Genomic DNA, 19,039 nt, shown 5'->3' with positions numbered 1-19,039 from the left:
CTGTTACCACCTGGTTATGTAAACGCTGCTCTGATGTTGGAAGAGTTATGTCGCCCCCTCGTGGTTGAGAAGTTACAGTCACGTTTTGCCACCACTGTTCTGCAGTGTGTCCTCAGCAGCAAACCACGACATAAAAAGACAGATTACATAAGAACTGCTGATGAAATTCACAGGTATGACAGCAAATCTCAAGTCCTTATTCGTACTTTGTAGTGTGGATGTGTTGTCTGATCATTCAGTCTTATTGATGAAATAGAAATAGAATGAACTAGAAGTGAAAAAATAAAATATATTTTATAGACTTTCAAGCAGCCTGTTCAGTGGTGCTAAAATATCAAAACACACAAGTAGCCTACAATGAATAGAAATTGTTCTGATCTAATAATAACCAATATTACAGCTGTTTGCACGGCAGACTCAACCTGTCTGAGTGAGAGTCCTCCTCCCCACATCTGCTCCTGACCTGAGTCCTGATCAGCTTCAGTTCAAAGAACGACCACTCTATTGAGGTGTCACCGGTGTGTTTTGATGAGCTTGGTCAGGGAAGAAAAATTATTTTCTATGTGCCTCCACGTCATGAAACTGACAAACATCTCCGACAGAAAGAGCAGCTCTGTCATTGGTCATTTCTTTCCAGTGACTTCAGATTGTAAGGCAGTGAGGACCCAAAGAGATTGCCACAATTTGAGTGTCATCCTTCCCCTTGAAGCTCTCCTTGGAGAGGATGTCAAGAAAATAAAGAACACCTTTTCCCTGGTCATGCTGCTCAATGTTCTGGGCGTGATGGTCCTCTGTAGAAAATTGGGAACTGTACTTGCACCTCTCAGGGAACTCATCAGCGGCTGCCTCTGCTTATTCTTTGGCTTTTGAAAAGAGGACCTTGAATCCCTCATATTTCCCCATTGCTTTCTCCCTGACCACAACCCCCTCTGCAATGGTGTATGACACTGACCAATCAAAGTCTATGTAAGAGCATAGGGCAGAGGTGACCTTCTTCAGCACTTTCAGGCACCCTCTCTGGAAACCCATCATGTGTCAAACCTTTCCAGCTCATGCACTCTCTGGTCAGGGTACATGGATCACTGCATTTTCACAAAACACTCTCCGTAAAGACCAAGCTCAGACAGTGAGCATGCCAGTGCATGTCTGATGCTTTCTAATTATATATATTATATTTTTCCTCTAGGAGCGTCATTACAGCATCCTTTAATTCCTTACCGGTAATTCTTGTCATGTCTCAAAATTGTAAAAATAAATGATTTCCTACTTTTATCATGGCTCTGAATGATCCATTTCACCTAGAGATGTAATGTTATATCTACTTGCATGGCCATGAGTTCTCTGTATTCCTGTCTTTCTTGTTCGTTTTTGGCTTTGTTTTCCACGCCTGCTCTCTTGAAAGCTTGCTCTAGCAGTCTCTGTCTGAAGTTGCTCCATCTCACCATGTCTACCATGAGTGCCTCTCTTTCTTTATGTGCCCTCGTTTTTCCCTTGTTCCCTTGCCCTTTTTCCAGTTGTTAACTCCCACTGTTATTACTTTGATGCTTTTCTCCTTCAAAATGAGCCTGCAGCTAAAACAGAACATGGACTCAGATTCCACAGCGGACTCTAACCAGGGGTTTTCTTTAGACCACTCCCAGTGGAACCTCTGTTTTGGGAGACCTCAGAACTGGCTGACAAGGCCCAGCAGAGCAACACAAATCCACAGATCTGAAGTTTATGCTGTGCTTTTGAACATGTGCAGGATCAGTCGGATACTTGAATGCAGACAGAAGTGCAGTGCCTGCACACTGTTCCTCTTCATACCCTCTTTCCTTGTCATCATCATCATCTCTCTTCCTGATATGATCTTCATCTTCGTAATCTCTCTCCCTGATATGACCTTCCTCTTCATCATCATCTCTCTCCCTGACATCGTCATTATTCTGTAATAATATTGCAGTAGCCCAATTACAACCTTTCAGGTTAATTGAAAACACAAGTCACTCTTTAGGCATTTTGTGGCATTTTTCCTCATAAACACCCTCAGGGAGGGATAAAACTTAAAGATATTACCGCACTTTGTGCTTGATTTGAGTTCTATTGAATCCACCAGCTCATACAGAAATGGCTTGGCAAGCTATACTTCGCTGCCTTTGCATAGCAGCAAATCATTCAGTATGCAGAGGATGCCCTGATCCTCTGCATGTTGAATGATTTGCTATTATGGGATCTTCCTATGGGTTTAAATGTGAAAAACATATTGCTAAAAGTGGCCGACCTCACACACTGTAGTAGCATGGTTACAGCTCAGACTACTAAACCCACTGACACCTGCGCATTTTTAAAGAGGGTGTGACGGACTGTGTGTGTGTGTGTGTGTGTGTGTGTGTGTGTGTGTGTGTGTGACAGAGAGAGAGAGAGGATTGTATTAAAAGTAAAGGGACACTCCACCCAAAAGATAACTCTACCACATTTTCACTCTCTGTTATAGCTCTCTAGAGATATGTTTAACTCCCTCTGTTTATGATTCCTAAAACTGTCTGGATTAGTTTATTGGCACATTGGGGCCAACTCATTTTCTAGCCTATGCAGCAGCCTATATAGAAATGCTCAAGTTGTCTCCACTGCACCCTAGAGGCCACGTGATCCCTTTATCCTGCACAATGGGTCGCTGTAGAGGGCACTTTGTAATGTTTTATCAACTGGATGTCACTGGAGCTTCATATTAAATGTTAGATGAATGGTTGGCTCATTATTAGCTTTTTTATTTATTTATTTATTTATGGACAAACAGTATGAGGCACTAAAACTCTATTAGGCTGGAGCAAGATTGTCATTGTAGGCAGATAATTGGGGCTGACTCGGCTGGCAGATCAGTCATAACTGCATAACACACTGCATAATAATTCATCTTACTGTAAAACTCATTCTATCAACATCAGTTTATTTATTATGTTTTAAAAGAATGTATCATGAATACAAACCCACTTAAAAATGTGCATTTTGTGAAAATAAGAAGTACCCTGACAGCAAATGTAGCGTGAGCATGGATGCTAAATGTTAAATGTGACACAAAGTCTGTGGTGTTTGGTGGCACGCTGGCATCCGGGCATCGGCACATCGTTAAAAAAAAAAAAAAAAAAAACCTGACAGATTATTTCATAACAATCTGTTTTTATTGACTTCATTTGTTTTCATTGGTACAGTCGTTTCAGCTACAGTGTAAAGCTGTGTGAATGAATGCAATGTAATTCACTCTAAAGTCACTAAAAAGCAGCGATAGCCTGAGCGTGTGTCTACAATATTTACAGAGTAATTCACAGTTTCTCTTACTATTCACGTTACACAAATCACAACCCTGCACCTCTGTACTGGTTCTACTTTTATTGCGTTTAGTGGGTTACATTGAATTTTCTTTTGAGGCCATGGTTATGCGTAATCTGACTTCTAAGAGACAACATATTTCAGGTGATTGTTTTCAAGCGGTGATATTTAGTCAAATAAAAATCATGAAGGCATCATTTCCAAACCACGAGGTGGCGCCAACAGTCCAATAATAACTGGTGATTTGCTCCCAAATTGGTGGAATTAAACCCGCCTGTGCGTAAAAACAATCACAGAGCTCAGGAAAGGAGGATGAGAGACGGCAAAGGAACAGAAAAGGATGAGAGCTGAAGGGTATAAAACAGACGATCTGTATTTCATTTTCTTTTCTCTAAAATAATGCTCTATACATTGTTCATTTCCAAAACCGGTCTCCCGACGGAAACTTTCAGTCATCTCCGATTCAATTTCACAGGTTGAGGCTGAAATTAGGAAATTTCATATTTTGGGTCATTATGGGTTAAAGTCCACACTTGTATAATTACTCAAATACCGCGCGTAAAGGTCCAAACCATGGAGCGTAATTTGATGGGTGGCTCTTGATGATTTTATGCTCTGCTCGTGAAAGGATGTGTTGGTTTAAGGGTTAACAGGGCTAAATTAATACGATTCCGCGTTTTTAGACGTCTTGCTTACATACAACTGTCGTCTCAGCAGCATCTACATGACTACAGGTCCATAATTACACGTTTAAATATTGCTGTTGAAACAATCGTTATGTGTATTATGTCTAAAAACATTCATTTGTAACCAAATTAATCCAGTATTTGCACCTGCAAGTTACCAAACCCGACATATCGGCGCTCTTTCACCTCTCTCGTCGTTCGTTGGTGTGGTGTCTATTTTTCCAGTTACATGTGCATTAAGAGTCAGTTGTAATGGCTATTGATGTTACTCAGGCTGTTAATGTTGTTGACACAGCTGATGTGGGACGGAGACACGGTGCCAAAGGGCCCCGGCTGGAGGTTGTGGCTGTGATACAGAGCCGCCGGAGGGGAACCGGGCCAGTAGGAGAAACTCGACGGCCCCACGCCGGGAGCCACGAGGTTCAGTTTGGAAATCCCGGTGAAGGGAATCGGTGAGAAGTTGCCCTGAAACTTGTAGATGGCCTGCTCCGTGGTGGACGGCTGGCACACCTGCGCCAAGCCGTGGAAATCAAACTTGTAGGCGTAGCGCTTGCCGTGGACTTTGGTCATGATGTTTTTGTCGTAGTAGTAGCGCAGCGCCCGGCTCAGTTTGTCGTAGTTCATGTTGGGTTTGCTTTTGCGCTCGCCCCAACGCCGAGCCACCTCGTCCGGGTCGATGAGCTTGAACTCGCCGTTGGTGCCTTCCCAGGCGATGCACGACATGTTGGTGCTGTCTGAGAGGAGCTCCAGCAGGAACTGCCACAGCTGAATCTGCCCGCTGCCTGTGCGGAGGAGACCAGCGATTTTACGTTAAAATGAATGTAAACTGGTCAATGCAGCGCGGAGCGAGATTAGAAAATGACTGACATCAATAAACCATGTGAGGATTTAACATTTTACCACTTTAATCCAACAATATAATACGAGTCATCCCTTATGGCTGCAGATTTTGATCGACAAAGCCCTGTTTCTTTCAAGGAAAACTGCGGGCAATTGAGAAAAAGACACATTTCCAGGCATTTTAATTTACATGCTTTGAATTAAAACTGCGCAGTTCGTATTTCAAGAATACTTTTTTTTTTTTTATCATTTATAAAATTGCATGGTTCAATGCATCTTGACCCGATTTATTTTTTCTTGAAGGGCCAAAATGAACCATCCGAATGTATTTTAGATGACACGGTGTACTTGAATTTTCTAGGTCAAGGTATTTAAAATAAGACTAAATAATAACAACAACAACAACAACAATAATAACAATAATAATAAAATGAAATGAGGGTGCTCATATAGTTTGTTTACAGATCATTTACATTTTACTTTGTCAGATATTTTATTTAAACATCATGAACTGCTTTATTTTGCCCTTTGCGCGTGGCTTTCTTAATCTCTTAATAAATCAGTGACAATGAGCTGTGGACGTTTTAAAATTCTATTTCATCTTATTTTGATATACTTAATTTCTTATTTTCATTATTCTCCTTGAGCTATAATTCAGTTTTGAGCCCAATAATTTGTGGGCTCAAAAAATAAAAATATGCTCATTATTGAAAAATGTTCTGTATCATCCGTGTCTAAGAAACATAATGTAGCTGAGAGTATGAATTAGAAACTAAGATATGTGGTTTTTGTTGATTGTGTGGCAAATAGACCAATAACAGGAGCACAAATTAAATGAAATTAGACTTTAACTCTTTTTAATCCTTCTATAATAATTCGGGTATCTTTAGCATTAATGTTATAAACTTTAATGATTGGATTATTTTTTTAAGTCAAATTTGTTATTATAGCCAAAAAATGTCTGCCTCAAAGCCTTTTATCCAGCAGCTATTGTTTATATTTTTTTTTTACTATTTCACCATCAGTATTTCCTAATATTGGGCTGCAGTGTTGAAGGACTTCTTTCGTATTATAATAAGCTCATTAATATGAAATACCTGTGCCCTACATGGTGATAACAGTATTTCTTCTGAACCCGGGCAGCTCACTGAGGACATTCTCTTACCTTTCTGCACTCCTGTGTTGATCGGACCCCAGGTTGTTCCTTTGCTTTCCTTCAGCAGATTTTCTGTCGGATCTGAAATCAAAACAGACACATTTTCAGTCTCATCCTGTTCATGCGCAGGCCTGCTGTCTGTTTCACACTGACTGTAAATGATCGATCTCAGAAGGCCTTTTAAGATGCTCTTATACTCTAATCTTAGTTTGCTGGATTGAGAAAACAATTGTAATCTCTTCACAGTGACAAGGAGCAAGCTGAATGAAACAAAATAAGATTTAAAGGCGCATTTCTCGTCATCAGTTCAGAGGAAACGGGTGCTTCAGTCGTCAGTCGAGAACAGCTACTAAGATGCTGTAAAATTGACCAAAATGTTAAAAACTGCCAAACACAAGTTAAAAGTGATTAAAATCCTAATTGCGTCCTCGTCCAGTCGCAGCCTAATGGAAGACGCGTGTCTTCGTGGCGGTCTCCTCTCTCCCAGAAGCCAGGAAACGCGTCCAGGAAAAAGGATTTCCGATTTCCGACAAAAGAGCAGACGGGCTTTCAGATTGAAAAGGCTGAACAATGCTGAGCCCTGGCAGCGCAGCATCAGCGCATCAGGACTCCGACACCCGGAGCAGAATTTCAAGAACCGGCGCAGCTCATTTCTCTGATTCTTTACGGGCCAAAATGACGAACCTGAGAGATACATGTTGAACATGAGGTTTCCTCCGCAGTCCTGTCTCATTGTGTTCCGTTGTTCAGAAAGGGTTGGATTTCATTTCGTTGGTGGCGGAGGAAAAGATTTTTTATTAAACTTTATCTCATAACTGTGATCTGGAATAAATGCGGGTGGACAGATTGAAGTTTCCAAGCAACTGTCACTGGCCCCCATCTCTGAGACAATATTCAGACAGCAATTTCCCCTGGTGCATTGCTTTAATTAAAAGAGCAATTTACCTCTGTCAGCCCGCCTGGTGCCCACAATAAAAAGAGGCCGATAGAAATTCGGCCCTTATCAATCCACCATCACAGTTTAATAAAGTTTCCGCGTTAAGATCTGAGTTTCTATGGTGAATTGAAGTGTTTGACATGGAAACCAGTTCAGATCCTCCTCACTTTTCCGCCTCTTTACCTCTCGGCAAACAGCAAAGACCTATTTCATGTTGGGAAAAGAATATTTACCTTGAAAAACACGCCTCAGTGCGCACGAGAAAACAAGAACATTTCATCCCCCCCTCACCTTCTGTTTGTGGGTTTAAGGTTATACAGCCTCAATCTGAGGGTAATGAGGTTGTAACTTATAAACCATGGCTTCTGACGCGCACTGACGTTATCAGGGCCGCTCATATTTTTCTAATTCTTGTGTTTTTTAGAAGCAGTGGACTGTGTGAGGCTTTATTGACCTGCCCTAGTCTGATTTGGACTGCAGAAACAGACGGAACACGTTTGTCTTTCTGTAATATGTCACTGGAGCCTGAACACCTTTGGCAATTCTAAGTTTTATCGGTACAACTGTGGCTAATGCCTGGTATTTTAAGGATGATCGATTAAATGATTGGCACAGGCCTAACACTGGCTGACCATCAGTTTTCCCATTCAAGATATTCAGGAGAACTTAACGTTTAATCTATGAGGAAATAATGTATAACAATGTGATTAAATGCCATTTGTAAAAATTGATTTATATCATGTCAACACAGTATCTTAAATGTGATCAATCTGGGAGTGAATCATTAAAACTTAGAGTCTGTTCCTCTGCTCTGAAGCCAGAAATATGAATTTAAAGAGGAAAAATCATGTAATTTATGAATGTGTCAAAAACCCTGGTATGAAAAAGGTTTGTCCATAAATACTTTAGGTCTCCTGGAGGAACTGTGTTTTAAGATGTGTTCTATGTAGCTGCAACCTCCCCGGTTTGAATCTGTGATATCTCCTGTGTGTCATCCCTCTTTCTCTGCCTGTGTGTTTCTGTTACATCTCCACTGAAAGTGATTTATTAAGGCATAAAGGCCAGAAAAATAATTTCTGAAAGGTGAATGTGTTGACAGTGTGACACTGCATAGCTCTTGCAGGATCTTGTGTGGTTCGGCTTTTTGTTTGTCTTATGGAAAATGTAATAGATCTGTCATTACATAGGCTAATCAGTGCTACTGCAGGAATCTTAACGACACTTCACTTTGACTTCTGTCACATTAGCTGCAGGGATTCTCACAGCTTTCCCCTGGAAAAGGAGGAAATTTAAGAAAATCTGTCAAAAAAATCCAATGTCACCTGTAAAACTCACAAATAAACAGATCAATACTTCAAAACTAGAAAAGTAAATTATGAACTGAAAATCTTTGCACTTTAATTCAAGTCACATTTTGCACAACCAGCCGTCTGTGTTGGCTGTGTTAGCAGCTCTGCTAATCATTCATCAGATATTTTTGCGGTTGCTCTATAATACAGCATGCAAGTTTGTACATTTAAGTCCAGTAATCAGGCTTCATCAAAACAGATTGCATTAGACGATACAGGCCCTTGATTGTCCCATTAGTTTACAAAATGCAAGTAATATATGATTTCAGGGTTTTTCCTCTCAGACGAAAGGGTCAAAATCTTGCAAGCAAAATTAATTTCCCATGTCCTCCTGGACAAAAAGCTGGATTTTCCTTTGTCCACATGCCAGTGATTCCTCAGGACTGGGTTTGTAGGTGTATCTCTGGCGTCCCAGACTTGCTTTAGCTGCCTGTGTCCAAGTACAAGTCGCAGGCAACTTAAAACAAGCCTCGAAAGCTAGATCTAATCCATTGATGCAGCAGAAGATAATCAGGTTGGTGTCCTGTGGCCAGTGATCAGCATGAGGTGAGAAAATCCACCGAGAGAAAGAAAAAAGATGGATAATTACACAGAAACATCAGAAAAGCTTGAATTTATTTACTTTCTTTGATTATTAATTCTTTTATCACGTCAATTTGTTCTTACTTATTGATCTATGAGCTGCAGTTTATATCAAAAACTACTTAAAAAATTACAGTTGCTATCAAGAATCAATGTTAAGTCCCTCTGCAAAGCCTTTAACTTACCTTGGTGCTCTGGACGGTGTGGCCAAAGGACCAGAGTTCGCAGCTTACAAGACTACCAAAGTGTGACTCCTCTATAAGCTGCAGTGCAGCTGCTTTAATCAGTCTGCAGAGGAATGTATATTTGAGAAAGGTGTGTTTGCATGGTTACACATTTATTAAAAGATCCTGTTTTTTTGGGTGTGGGACGGTGAGCCGGTGCAGACTTGTGGGTGTGTAACACGGAATCCCATGTCCTGGACCAACGGGAGGAGTGTGTGTGGAGGTAAACACACTCCAGGATCCCGGCGTGTGACTGTAAGATAAACATGACGGTGTCAGATTAGAATAAACAAACAAATGCTACCAGCTACCAGACCTTTATGAGGCAGTTGTGCGCAAGGTTGTAGCAAGGAGGAAAGTCATCAAAACTGAACCATCAAATTTCATCAGATAAACTGAAGGATTCGAGTTCCTTAATTGGTTTAAAGACTTCTTATAGTTTTTATGCTAATGTAAAACACTGGGCTCTGCGACAAACGCACAAAATCACAGAGGGGAAAACACATGTTCAGCAGCTTATGGGAAGCTGATGTTTTGGACATGCATGCAGGCTGGTGACTGCAGTAACACGTAAGGAGTCTCATCAACATGGCTGAGTTTTGTTCAGTTGGTGGTTTATGTTGCACATCTTGCAAACTTAGGTGTGTTTATCTGAGGCGAGGTGAAACAGGCGTCTGATAGGCCCAGTATTCAAACAGGTTCAGGACTTTGGACAGTGCAACATGCATCTGCTTTCATCAGTCACTGAAACTTTACGTGCATGCAGGACATTTGTCTCTCAGAGGACTTCTGCTGGCGTCCTTTGAATTACTTAAAGAACAATGAAACAGTTTAAATAAGGACAGCTACGCCTGTGCTGACACCATGGAGCAGCCTGCGCCTCCATCAGCCCATCAAGGTATTTCCATTAACACTATTGTCCCTCTGGGCCCGGCTTTTGTTTTGGTTGTTAAGACTACACAGAACCTCTGCTGTACCAAACAGGCTCAGCAAGCAAGAGCAAGAGAACTTGAATTCATCCTATTTTTAAAAGATTCACATTTTGTTTAAATTGTAAATGTGTTTGCTGAGAGTTGGATTGGCTGCTTTTCTTGCAGCTCCTCACTTTACTGGTCGTCTCGGCAAACTGTGATTGTAACAGCGGAAGAATGAATAATAGAAACAAATGCGTTCTCGTGCTCTTGTTTATTGGAAATGAGAATACAGTCTGACAAGAACAACATTACACATCCTAAAGCCTAACAGAGAGATTTGAATCAAATCTTTCCATGTATGTGCAGTGAAAGTCTAAATATGTCTTTTCAATAAACACAAAGCAAACGCTACCTCTGATAACAGCCGGGTCTATGGGGCTAAAGGAGAGTAAGGAGCGCTGACTTGGCAATGCTTGTACACCTGTGCTATGGCTGTCAAAACCAAGGTGCAAAATGATTGACAGCTCAGTGTAGCCAGTCATTGCCTTTCTGAGATTTTCATTTTCATTCACTTAATTCGAATGAGCGTTTTCATTGTAAAAAGAAAAAGGAATACCGACAAACAGCCTCTAGTTTTGAAGAAAAGCCTTTATTTCCTATATCAAGAACATGCTTTAGCATGGTAGAAGAAGATAGATATCCATACATGCAGAGCCACAGAGTGATAGAAAGGGTTTGTCCGTCTACTGTTCTGTGACAGCGGTCTGTCCCGGGGGTTCAAGTTGAGGAAGGGGTTCAGGGAGAGTTTGTTTTTTTTTCTTTTTTTTCAGGTTGGGTCAGGCAGGCAGAATGAAGGCTTAGTGCTGGATCCTACGAATGGACTGCACCTGGTTGGTGTGAGCCTGGGTGCTGTACTCGTTGTAGTTTCTGTACTCGCCTTGGTGTCTGTCTCTCTCCAGGATGTACTGGTAGCCACGGTAACCAGGGAACTGGTAGGCCACCCAGCTGCAGAGGGAGACAGGGAGGGGTGGAGCGAGTCAAGGTCGGATCAAAGAATACAATGGATCATCTCGACAGACGTTATAGAGATAAACTCTTCATGCAGGACATCAGTTTCATCTATTGGAACGATATTGAAGTGCATCATTTCTATAAAATAAGTACAAATAAATAACTCCCGAACTACTAGAACTCAAAGTGAGGTTGTCATTGGATGTGGCAAAAGGGAAAAAGACAGGAGACACCAGTAAACAGAGGAGGAGGAGGAGGAAGACGCGTAACTTACGCTCCCGAGTTGACTTTGATGGAGGGCACCTCCTTGCTGCACCAGCCCATGGCCTGTAGGGAGGGGTAGTCATCGCACATCTCGAACTTACGGCCCTGGAAGTCCTCGCACTCGTACAGGGTCACCTTGCTGTCACTGTGGTTCTGCAGCCAAAGAGAAAAAGGGAGGTAAGCCGCTTGCAGCAGCTGACAGAGGCCGACTAGTGAGAGGAGGAAAAAGGGACGAATAGAAGGATCTGAGGACTTACAGCACACTTGATGGGTCTGAAGGAGAGCATGTGCTCGGTTCTGTAGCTGCTGTTTCCACTCCAGGCCTCGTAGCGAGGGTAGTCTCCCTTCTCCAGGATAAACTGCTGTCCCTGGAACTCTGGGTACTCATAACCCACCCAACTAGACAGTGGAAAGATGTGGAGGAGAGAGACGAAGGGGGGAAAGGGAGAAATGTTGAGGTGAAACGAGCAGAGAATGTGAAAAATATCTAACAAACCACTAAATGCAAAGTTGTTTTAGTGCAACTGTCATTTTCACTAGACAATGGAGTCCTACGCCCACAGAACGGCCTCGAGTGAAAACAGCATGCAGCTTCTTTTGTCACTGGGAGCACAAAGCAAACATTAAACACTGCTGCTCCTGCCTCCACCACCTCTGCTGCTGCTGCTGCTGCTGCTGCTGCTGCTGCACCCAGGGCTTTTTATCTGATCGCCAGTCAGTCAGTCAGCCTCTCTGGCTCACAGCCGGCAGCTGCACACAGCCCACTCATATCGCAACAGGGTTACACTTGGATGCATGCACACAAACATGCAAATGATGCCAATTCGCAATGCGACGCGATGTAATTTATGGTTTTTGCCATTCTGCCTTTTCTACTTGTTGTTTTTGAGTCGTGCGTGCTTTAATCAGACTTAAAGCAGATAGAATCAGAATTAAAAGAGAAGTAAATCACATGATTTTATTAGATATTGTTATGGGGCTGTTTTTTAAGCAGCAATGTGTAGTTAATTAAATGTTTTAGACTATAGACTAACTAAAAATTAAACTCATTCTCAATATAACACTAATATCATTTATGCACGAAAGCCATTCTTCTTAAAGATAATAATAGAAAATCTTTATAGGGTTTACTAAGACGTCCAAGAATACAATTCTAACCAGGTTAAGAGAAAACACTGACTCTGAAATCTGCCCCATCATAAAGATGTCGGAACTTATGTTCAAGTCAAGAGGTGCAGGTGATTCACATGCTACATGCAAAATAGACAGATAGATCCAGGAGAAGAGAAATAATGTGGACTTACGGTCCATTCTCAACCTTGATGGAACGGATCTTGTTGAAGCCCCTTTCCATGATGTTCTGGCACTCCAGCATGAACTCACAGCGCTTTCCCTGGAAGTTCTCCTCTTCCCAGACTGTGATCTTGAACTGGCCCATCTGCTCCATCTGTTGAGTGTTCATGGCTGCTGCTTCTCCCTTGGGGGTTACTCTCTGACCGAGGTAGAAGAAAGTGTTAATAGATGGGAAATCTCAGCAAGACCTGCATGTCCTGCTCAGGTGTAGCAAGCACAATGAATGAATAACAAGCAAGCCTCCTCAGTACCCTCATTTGATTAAACAGATACTAGAAATCAGACTTTTAACCCAATAAGCAGATGCTGGCATTTATCTAAATTAGCTTACAACTACAATTTTCGTATTGTAGCTTGATGAAAAAGTAATTTATAATAAGGTAAAACAATTCTATTAAGAGTATATTACTGCACCTTCGCTCTGGAAACAAATATCCGTTAAGGTCACTTTCCAGAGGTCTCACAAGTAGATTAAAAAGCCTACTTATTCATCATTTTTCCATTTCTCCACAGTGCAGATTTGTCTCTAATTTCAATTGAGGACATTCAATCAAGAGCCACCGACATGCCTCCTGCCCATAAATTGCAGTGTATACAATTACAGTCACATTAATGCCACAGCAGCAAACCACATATGTGTAAGCCACAGCGTGAAAGCATGCATGCCGTCTCCAGAAGACGCTGAAAGCTCTTACTTTCAGAACTCATCAAGAGCTGCTAACCACCTATAGCCCGATTTCTTTGACTTAAAAACATTACTGGTTTGAGAAAAATGTTTGTATGATGTTTACAGGCCAAACACAAGCACACCACTCAGGCATCATCTTGCCAGTTCTCCCTGTTTACAGGGCTGCTGAGGAGTAAACCAGTTCACCCTAAAACAGCAGCGTGAAATGGCTCCTATGCTTTTACTTCTTAGCAAATCAAATCTCATTTAAAGAGCATCTGCGGCTGTCTATCTATCAAATACACGGTATGGGCAGCATCTCGGTGGCTGTCGGGCTCCACCCCAGTACACATAGCTGTCCCCTGATTGCAGTTTCTTAGCTGAGTCTGAGGCAGTGTGTTGATATACTTACAGACAGTACTGAGGTGGGACAGATCCAGTATAATCAATGTCGGGGAAGAGACCCTCGCCTGTGTTTTTATAGGGCCGGGCCCCCTGGACCTGCGCCACTCCATTTGCCCAGCAGGCTTGCACACTCAGCAGCTGAGCAGGCCGGCTGAAAGGGGAGCATTAGCCTCGTGCTTTGTAGAGGCTCCACAGCACCATTGTCCTCAGAGCCCCAAACTGACTTAGTCATCAATATGGCAGCCATGGTCAGAGGCAACCTGACCCAGGACGATACAATGGTAACGCACTGACACAACAGTTTGATTGGTGTGGCCGGATAATAGACACATTCTGGGAGCTGATCCCCCTTCCCTCTCTCTCTCTCTCTCTCTCTCTCTCTCTCTCTCTCTCTCTCTCTCTGTCCCTCTCTGTTGTAGGTAAGCTAGATCTGAAACCAGAGGTGGGAAAAAGGTCCAAGGCATCCCACAAAGTGTGAACGACATGTGCCAGTGTCATCTTGAGGGCATCCTTTATCTCCTTCTGTTGCAATGACTGATCTGGAAGATCAACTGGATGAACTGCTGTGGTAAAATGTTGGAGTGTTAGCAGTACTCTCTATCCAGGACTGAAGGAAAACCTGGTCTATACTTCTCTGCATATTCATATTTATGGCTTTGGAACAAAATGTTTTGGCTAAAATGAGGAGCATCATACAGTGCAGTATGCCACACAATGTCATGGGGCTCATATATGTGTAGGTGGAGGTATTTTACAGTATATGCCCTGTAGTTTTTTTTAGCCTACATCAGGGCTCTGGTCACATATTGCGATATGTAAAAATGTGAGGAAGAAAAGCATTTTAATGTAAGAAATGGAAAACAAAAGCTTCATCAAGGTAATCATTAAATTTAAACATGAGGGCTGGCAAATAACATTCAGGGTTAAATGAAAATGAACATTTCTAATGTGGGAAAATTACACAACACAGGAAATGCCTGAATTTTTATCTTTAATTTTTCTTTTAATTAAGCTTTTTCACCCTTTTCTAACCATATGAAGCAGAGATATTTCTCAATGAATCACCTCTATCTGTATTTTTCTCCTGTATTTTAAATAGTTATGTCCATTTAAGCTTCAGGAAAACATCAATAACATTGATAATATTGTACAGTGTAAGTCATCGTATAAACAGACCTGTAATTTAAACTGGGAGTCATACCAGCTTCCGGTGGTGTGTTTTGACTGGTGTGCTGGGGCTACATTTGACTATAGATTTAGCTTTGCTTTTACATTTTTGAAAATAGCTGCTGAGAAAGACCACAGTGGCATTTTTGACATCAGTGATAAAAACCATCTGACAGTCATATATTATATTGTTCTTTTGTGTGCTTATTCATTTTTATATTTTATAATTACTAATCCCACAATGTAATAGAACATATGATTGGATTCGGGAAACAATCAACAAGAAATACGTCATTTATTCATGTCAGAAATCAGGCTTTCCTTGTTAGAGTAAACACAGATTTATATTCTCACCCTTGGGTGTACCCTGTTTTTTTAACTACACCAGGGTTGAATAAGAAACAATGGATTTTAGGGATGAATTTTCCTTCATCATTGGTGACATCTAGTGGCTTCTTCTTTTATTACACCCACAGGCTTTTCAAACAGGTCTGCTCTGTTTAAAGTAACACTTCATTTACTGTCAGAGTAAGACTGAGATGGAAGTATCTGAGAAACAGAAACATCTGTGACAACAACAGCTCAGCGACAGGAGACATACAGTAAAGGACTTTGTTATGATGGTGTATGAGGTGTGTGTGCGCGCTCCACCTGTGAGCATGTGTGGGCTGTTTACTTGTATGAACAGCTTTCTCATTGTCTTCTGTTAACCCATTCATTGTTCTACTCTCCACATGTGAGTGTGTGTCTTTGTGTGTGTGTGTGTGTGTGTGTGTGTGTGTGTGTGTGTGTGTCAACCTGCTTTCTCCCCCAGAGCAGGTGATGGGCAGGTGAAAGGACAGGTTTATATAGACACAGATGTCACATGTGTGTGTGTGTGTGTGTGTCTTTGTGTGTGTGTGTGTGTGTGTGTGTGTGTGTGTGTGTGTGTGTGTGCTACTACCTGAACTATCAAGTGTGTGTGTGAGTCTTTGTGGGTGGATGCATGAAGAAGGTTTTTTCTGTCTACAACAGGTCTGATAAGATGGATCAGCTGTAGATCCTCACACACACGCACGCGCACACACACACACACACACACACACACACAGCTAATTTCCCAGTTAAATAGAGCTGGGGGGATTTGCATGTGTCAGGGACAGTGCAGTCCAGCAGGGAACGAGTACAGTTCTACTTTGAATCCTTATCTTGCTGTAAAAAACAAAACATTCATTTCTTCTCACTGGTCACATGACACATCTACTGGTCATCTACTGGTCACTAGTCTCATATCATTGTGGAAGCAAATGCAGGATCAGAAATAATTTTATTACGGAGAAAACTTAACTTTTTCTGCCGCCAGATGGTTTTATGTGTGGAGCAGGTCAAAAGTTCGGCTCCACGTTTGACAGGCAGTCAAATGACATACTGGGTGGTGGCTTTTTAATGGTTTGGACAGACATGTACTGGGATCCATTATCTGATGTGCTGCACGGTCGTGTAATGGTCACAGAACATTAGATCATTTGACGTTACCAGCTGCATCCTACAGCATGGTGAAAATGCTGTTCCGTCATGACTTTTTCTTAAATTCAGAGATGTTAATAAATCAACACATATTGTTTATGTCACAACTTTAGAGGAGATTTCACAAAAACTATTGATCCTGGTCAAATTTTCAATGTGTGATGGCATCATTTTCATTAGTCATGTCATAATCATACAACTTTTGATGATTCGATTGGAATTTGACTTGAATACCGTTCATGCACATTTCACACTTTCACCTGCAACTGTGTGTGAAGAGCATTTCATTGTCTTTTTACTGCTAATGATTAGTTTTCTAGGTCAGTGTGAGTTGGAACCTTTTGAATAGTCAGTGAATGCACCTGCACACACACACGCACACACACACACACACACAAACGCGTTTGCATGCAAGCACGCGCACACATACGCACACGTGACTGTTTGTATATCTGCACGCTGACACACATAAGCACACACAGTGACACGCAGATTGCACTGAATAAATGCCCTCCTTCAGGTGGAAGGTTACCATGGAGACTAATCCAGGTAAGGATGATGCGAGCGGGACATCTGCTCGTACCGCCTCCACTTGTCCCCACTGATCTCTGCGCGGACAAACAAGCAGCTGCATTTACCTGCAGGAAAAACATGGAGAAGTAGTATATAGATTCTGATATTGTCTGGCACATAGAAAGACCATCCGTATTGAACTGTGATGACAGGCACACACTGCAGCTGGCAGTCAGGTGTATAAGCAGACAGAACACACCCCTGTTTTTTTGCATGAGAGAGTTGAATAGCAAAAGCAAGAAACTTCCCATTGGTTTCCTGTTTCTAAAATAAAAACCCACAAGCTATCAGAGTCATAAAGGTACCTTCTCTTTTATCTTACTGAGCTAATTTTTTGAGATCTCAAACGTTGTCTTATCGCTTTCATCCAGTTGCGCTCATTCTATCATCAGAAAGCCAGAGAGTAGCCAAACTGGGGAGGGAACCGGCCTTGGGCATTTGCATGACTCTTCATTATCGGTAACTGTCAGAGGAAACAGCACACATCCTACAGGCACCATATGCACGCACGCACACACACACATGCACACAGCCTCTGGGAAACACTCACTTCACCATTTACAGATAGCCACAAACAGGTTGGCAGGCACCACAAATGTAATCATGTTCCTGCTGTACAGATACAAACAGTTGTCTTAATGGTAGGGATGCAGCGTGGCCCTGCAGAGCTGAGTTCACAGGGTCACAGCAGGGGTAGCAGTCTTGAAATAAGAGGCGGCAAGCTTTGGTTTTCCTGCAGGTCAAGTCGAGTTTAGTCAATTCTGTTAATACAGCACAAAGTTGAAATGGAAGGTTTTTTTTGTAGACTTGACTTGGATTGAAAAACTGTGCAAATAAATAAGTTAAAAAGGAAGAAACCTCAGGAAGAGCAACGACAGACATGCAATAGATGGAGCTGTGGCAGAATTATAATATGAAGAAAGAGAATGACAGTGTTAAAAAATGGTTTATAACAGAAAGAGTTTCAGAGCTCTGGTGCATACGTGCTAAAAACATCATATTTATTTAATATTTTCCAAACTCACTACATTTGTGTGTATGCTTTATCTGTTCACATTTGACCGACCGGCACTCCACCGTGTTTCAAATGGTCATTTTTATCTACTGCCGCTGACGTTTCAAAAGCGTTGATGACACGTTAGTGTTTATGTTAATTAGCTGTAGCTGCACTAACTCCAACTTTCAGACTTTAAACCTCCACAGTGAATCCTATACAAATCACCTGCAGGCTGATAAGGCTCCTGGAGCTGGTAGGCAGGGTGTAGCTGCAGCAGGACCAGTTGGGACAGTCTGTTGAAATCAGGGAAAGGTAACCAGGATACTGAGGAGTGTGAGCTTTCCCTTCATCTGGCTTTAAACAAATATTGACGAGAGCTTCAAGCAGAAGCAAATAGGCTCTCAAGGAAAGAATGACATGTTGGACAGGCTTTCATATAATGTCTCTTGCTGAGGGGATGATACCTACATGAGGTGTTTTTTGAGATGGAGGAAGCAGGAATGCTGCACTATGGGACAATATATCTATGTTTTTAATCTATGTTTTCATCTGAATCACAGAGATATGCAAGCTAGAAGCACCACTCGAAATTACTTTGACTTGTGTGACATCGTGGTTTTGTTTTACGTACCTGGATCAAACGTTTCCGTTAGAAATCATTTAAATCTTTCTTTTTCATATGACGTGATTAAGCCCAATTTAATAGCAGTTAGTCAATTATTAAATTGGTGGGGGGTTATAATCTGTAACAGCATATGGTGCATTCATGTATTTTGTCACAGTATGTAACTCTGAATGGTTTTTCTTTTTTACCAGATGAAAAAAGGTGCAGCTTCATCACCGCCTTCGAATGACTTTATCAGTTTTAACTGGGAATACAAAAGAGCAGTTTGCTCCTTAAGTGGAATAGCACAGTTGCAGCACTGGCTTCATCAGTTTATTGTGTCACTTTGCCTCTTCATCAGAGAGCTGGAGAAATAAAACACAGCAGTGTACATTTAAGTTACACACTACAGCACTGAAAGGCAGATACGCTCTTAAAAATAAGGAACAATACATATAATGAATGGTAAAAGTGTGATGGCTGAATGCTGCAGCATAG

General features: G+C 41.7%; 2 protein-coding genes across 2 annotated transcripts; both read right to left on the bottom strand.

Annotated features, from left to right (window-relative positions):
- Positions 1-3,143: 3,143 nt before the first annotated feature.
- fev (FEV transcription factor, ETS family member) lies at positions 3,144-6,665 on the bottom strand. The gene is made up of 2 exons (XM_076747226.1): positions 5,998-6,665; positions 3,144-4,774 (listed from the first exon to the last, which is right to left on the bottom strand). Exon 2 carries the CDS (start codon positions 4,713-4,715, stop codon positions 4,236-4,238), a length of 480 nt encoding a protein of 159 aa, XP_076603341.1. The 5' UTR covers positions 4,716-4,774; positions 5,998-6,665; the 3' UTR covers positions 3,144-4,235.
- A 3,997-nt stretch (positions 6,666-10,662) lies between these two features.
- On the bottom strand, positions 10,663-13,723 carry LOC143330502 (beta-crystallin A2-like). Its single transcript, XM_076747143.1, has 5 exons — positions 13,702-13,723; positions 12,574-12,761; positions 11,527-11,668; positions 11,280-11,422; positions 10,663-10,999 (listed from the first exon to the last, which is right to left on the bottom strand). The coding sequence occupies exons 2-5, from the start codon at positions 12,729-12,731 to the stop codon at positions 10,852-10,854; spliced, it is 591 nt and encodes a 196-aa protein (XP_076603258.1). The 5' UTR covers positions 12,732-12,761; positions 13,702-13,723; the 3' UTR covers positions 10,663-10,851.
- Between the last annotated feature and the right edge of the window lie 5,316 nt (positions 13,724-19,039).

Source organism: Chaetodon auriga, chromosome 13 (assembly GCF_051107435.1).
Source record: "Chaetodon auriga isolate fChaAug3 chromosome 13, fChaAug3.hap1, whole genome shotgun sequence".
Classification (NCBI taxonomy): domain Eukaryota; kingdom Metazoa; phylum Chordata; class Actinopteri; order Chaetodontiformes; family Chaetodontidae; genus Chaetodon; species Chaetodon auriga.
The sequence above is the reverse complement of the archived record's forward strand: the minus strand, read 5'-3'. Positions and strand labels throughout refer to the sequence as shown.

Bases quoted from the DNA above. Each gene is read 5' to 3' on its own strand.
- fev (XM_076747226.1), bottom strand. From the start codon at position 4,715: ATGTCGTGCATCGCCTGGGAAGGCACCAACGGCGAGTTCAAGCTCATC.
- LOC143330502 (XM_076747143.1), bottom strand. From the start codon at position 12,731: ATGAACACTCAACAGATGGAGCAGATGGGCCAGTTCAAGATCACAGTC. The intron at 11,669-12,573 runs GTAAGTCCACAT...TCCACTGTCTAG, and splicing joins ATCAAGGTTGAGAATGGACC to TTGGGTGGGTTATGAGTACC. The intron at 11,423-11,526 runs GTAAGTCCTCAG...CTTTGGCTGCAG, and splicing joins TCAGACCCATCAAGTGTGCT to AACCACAGTGACAGCAAGGT.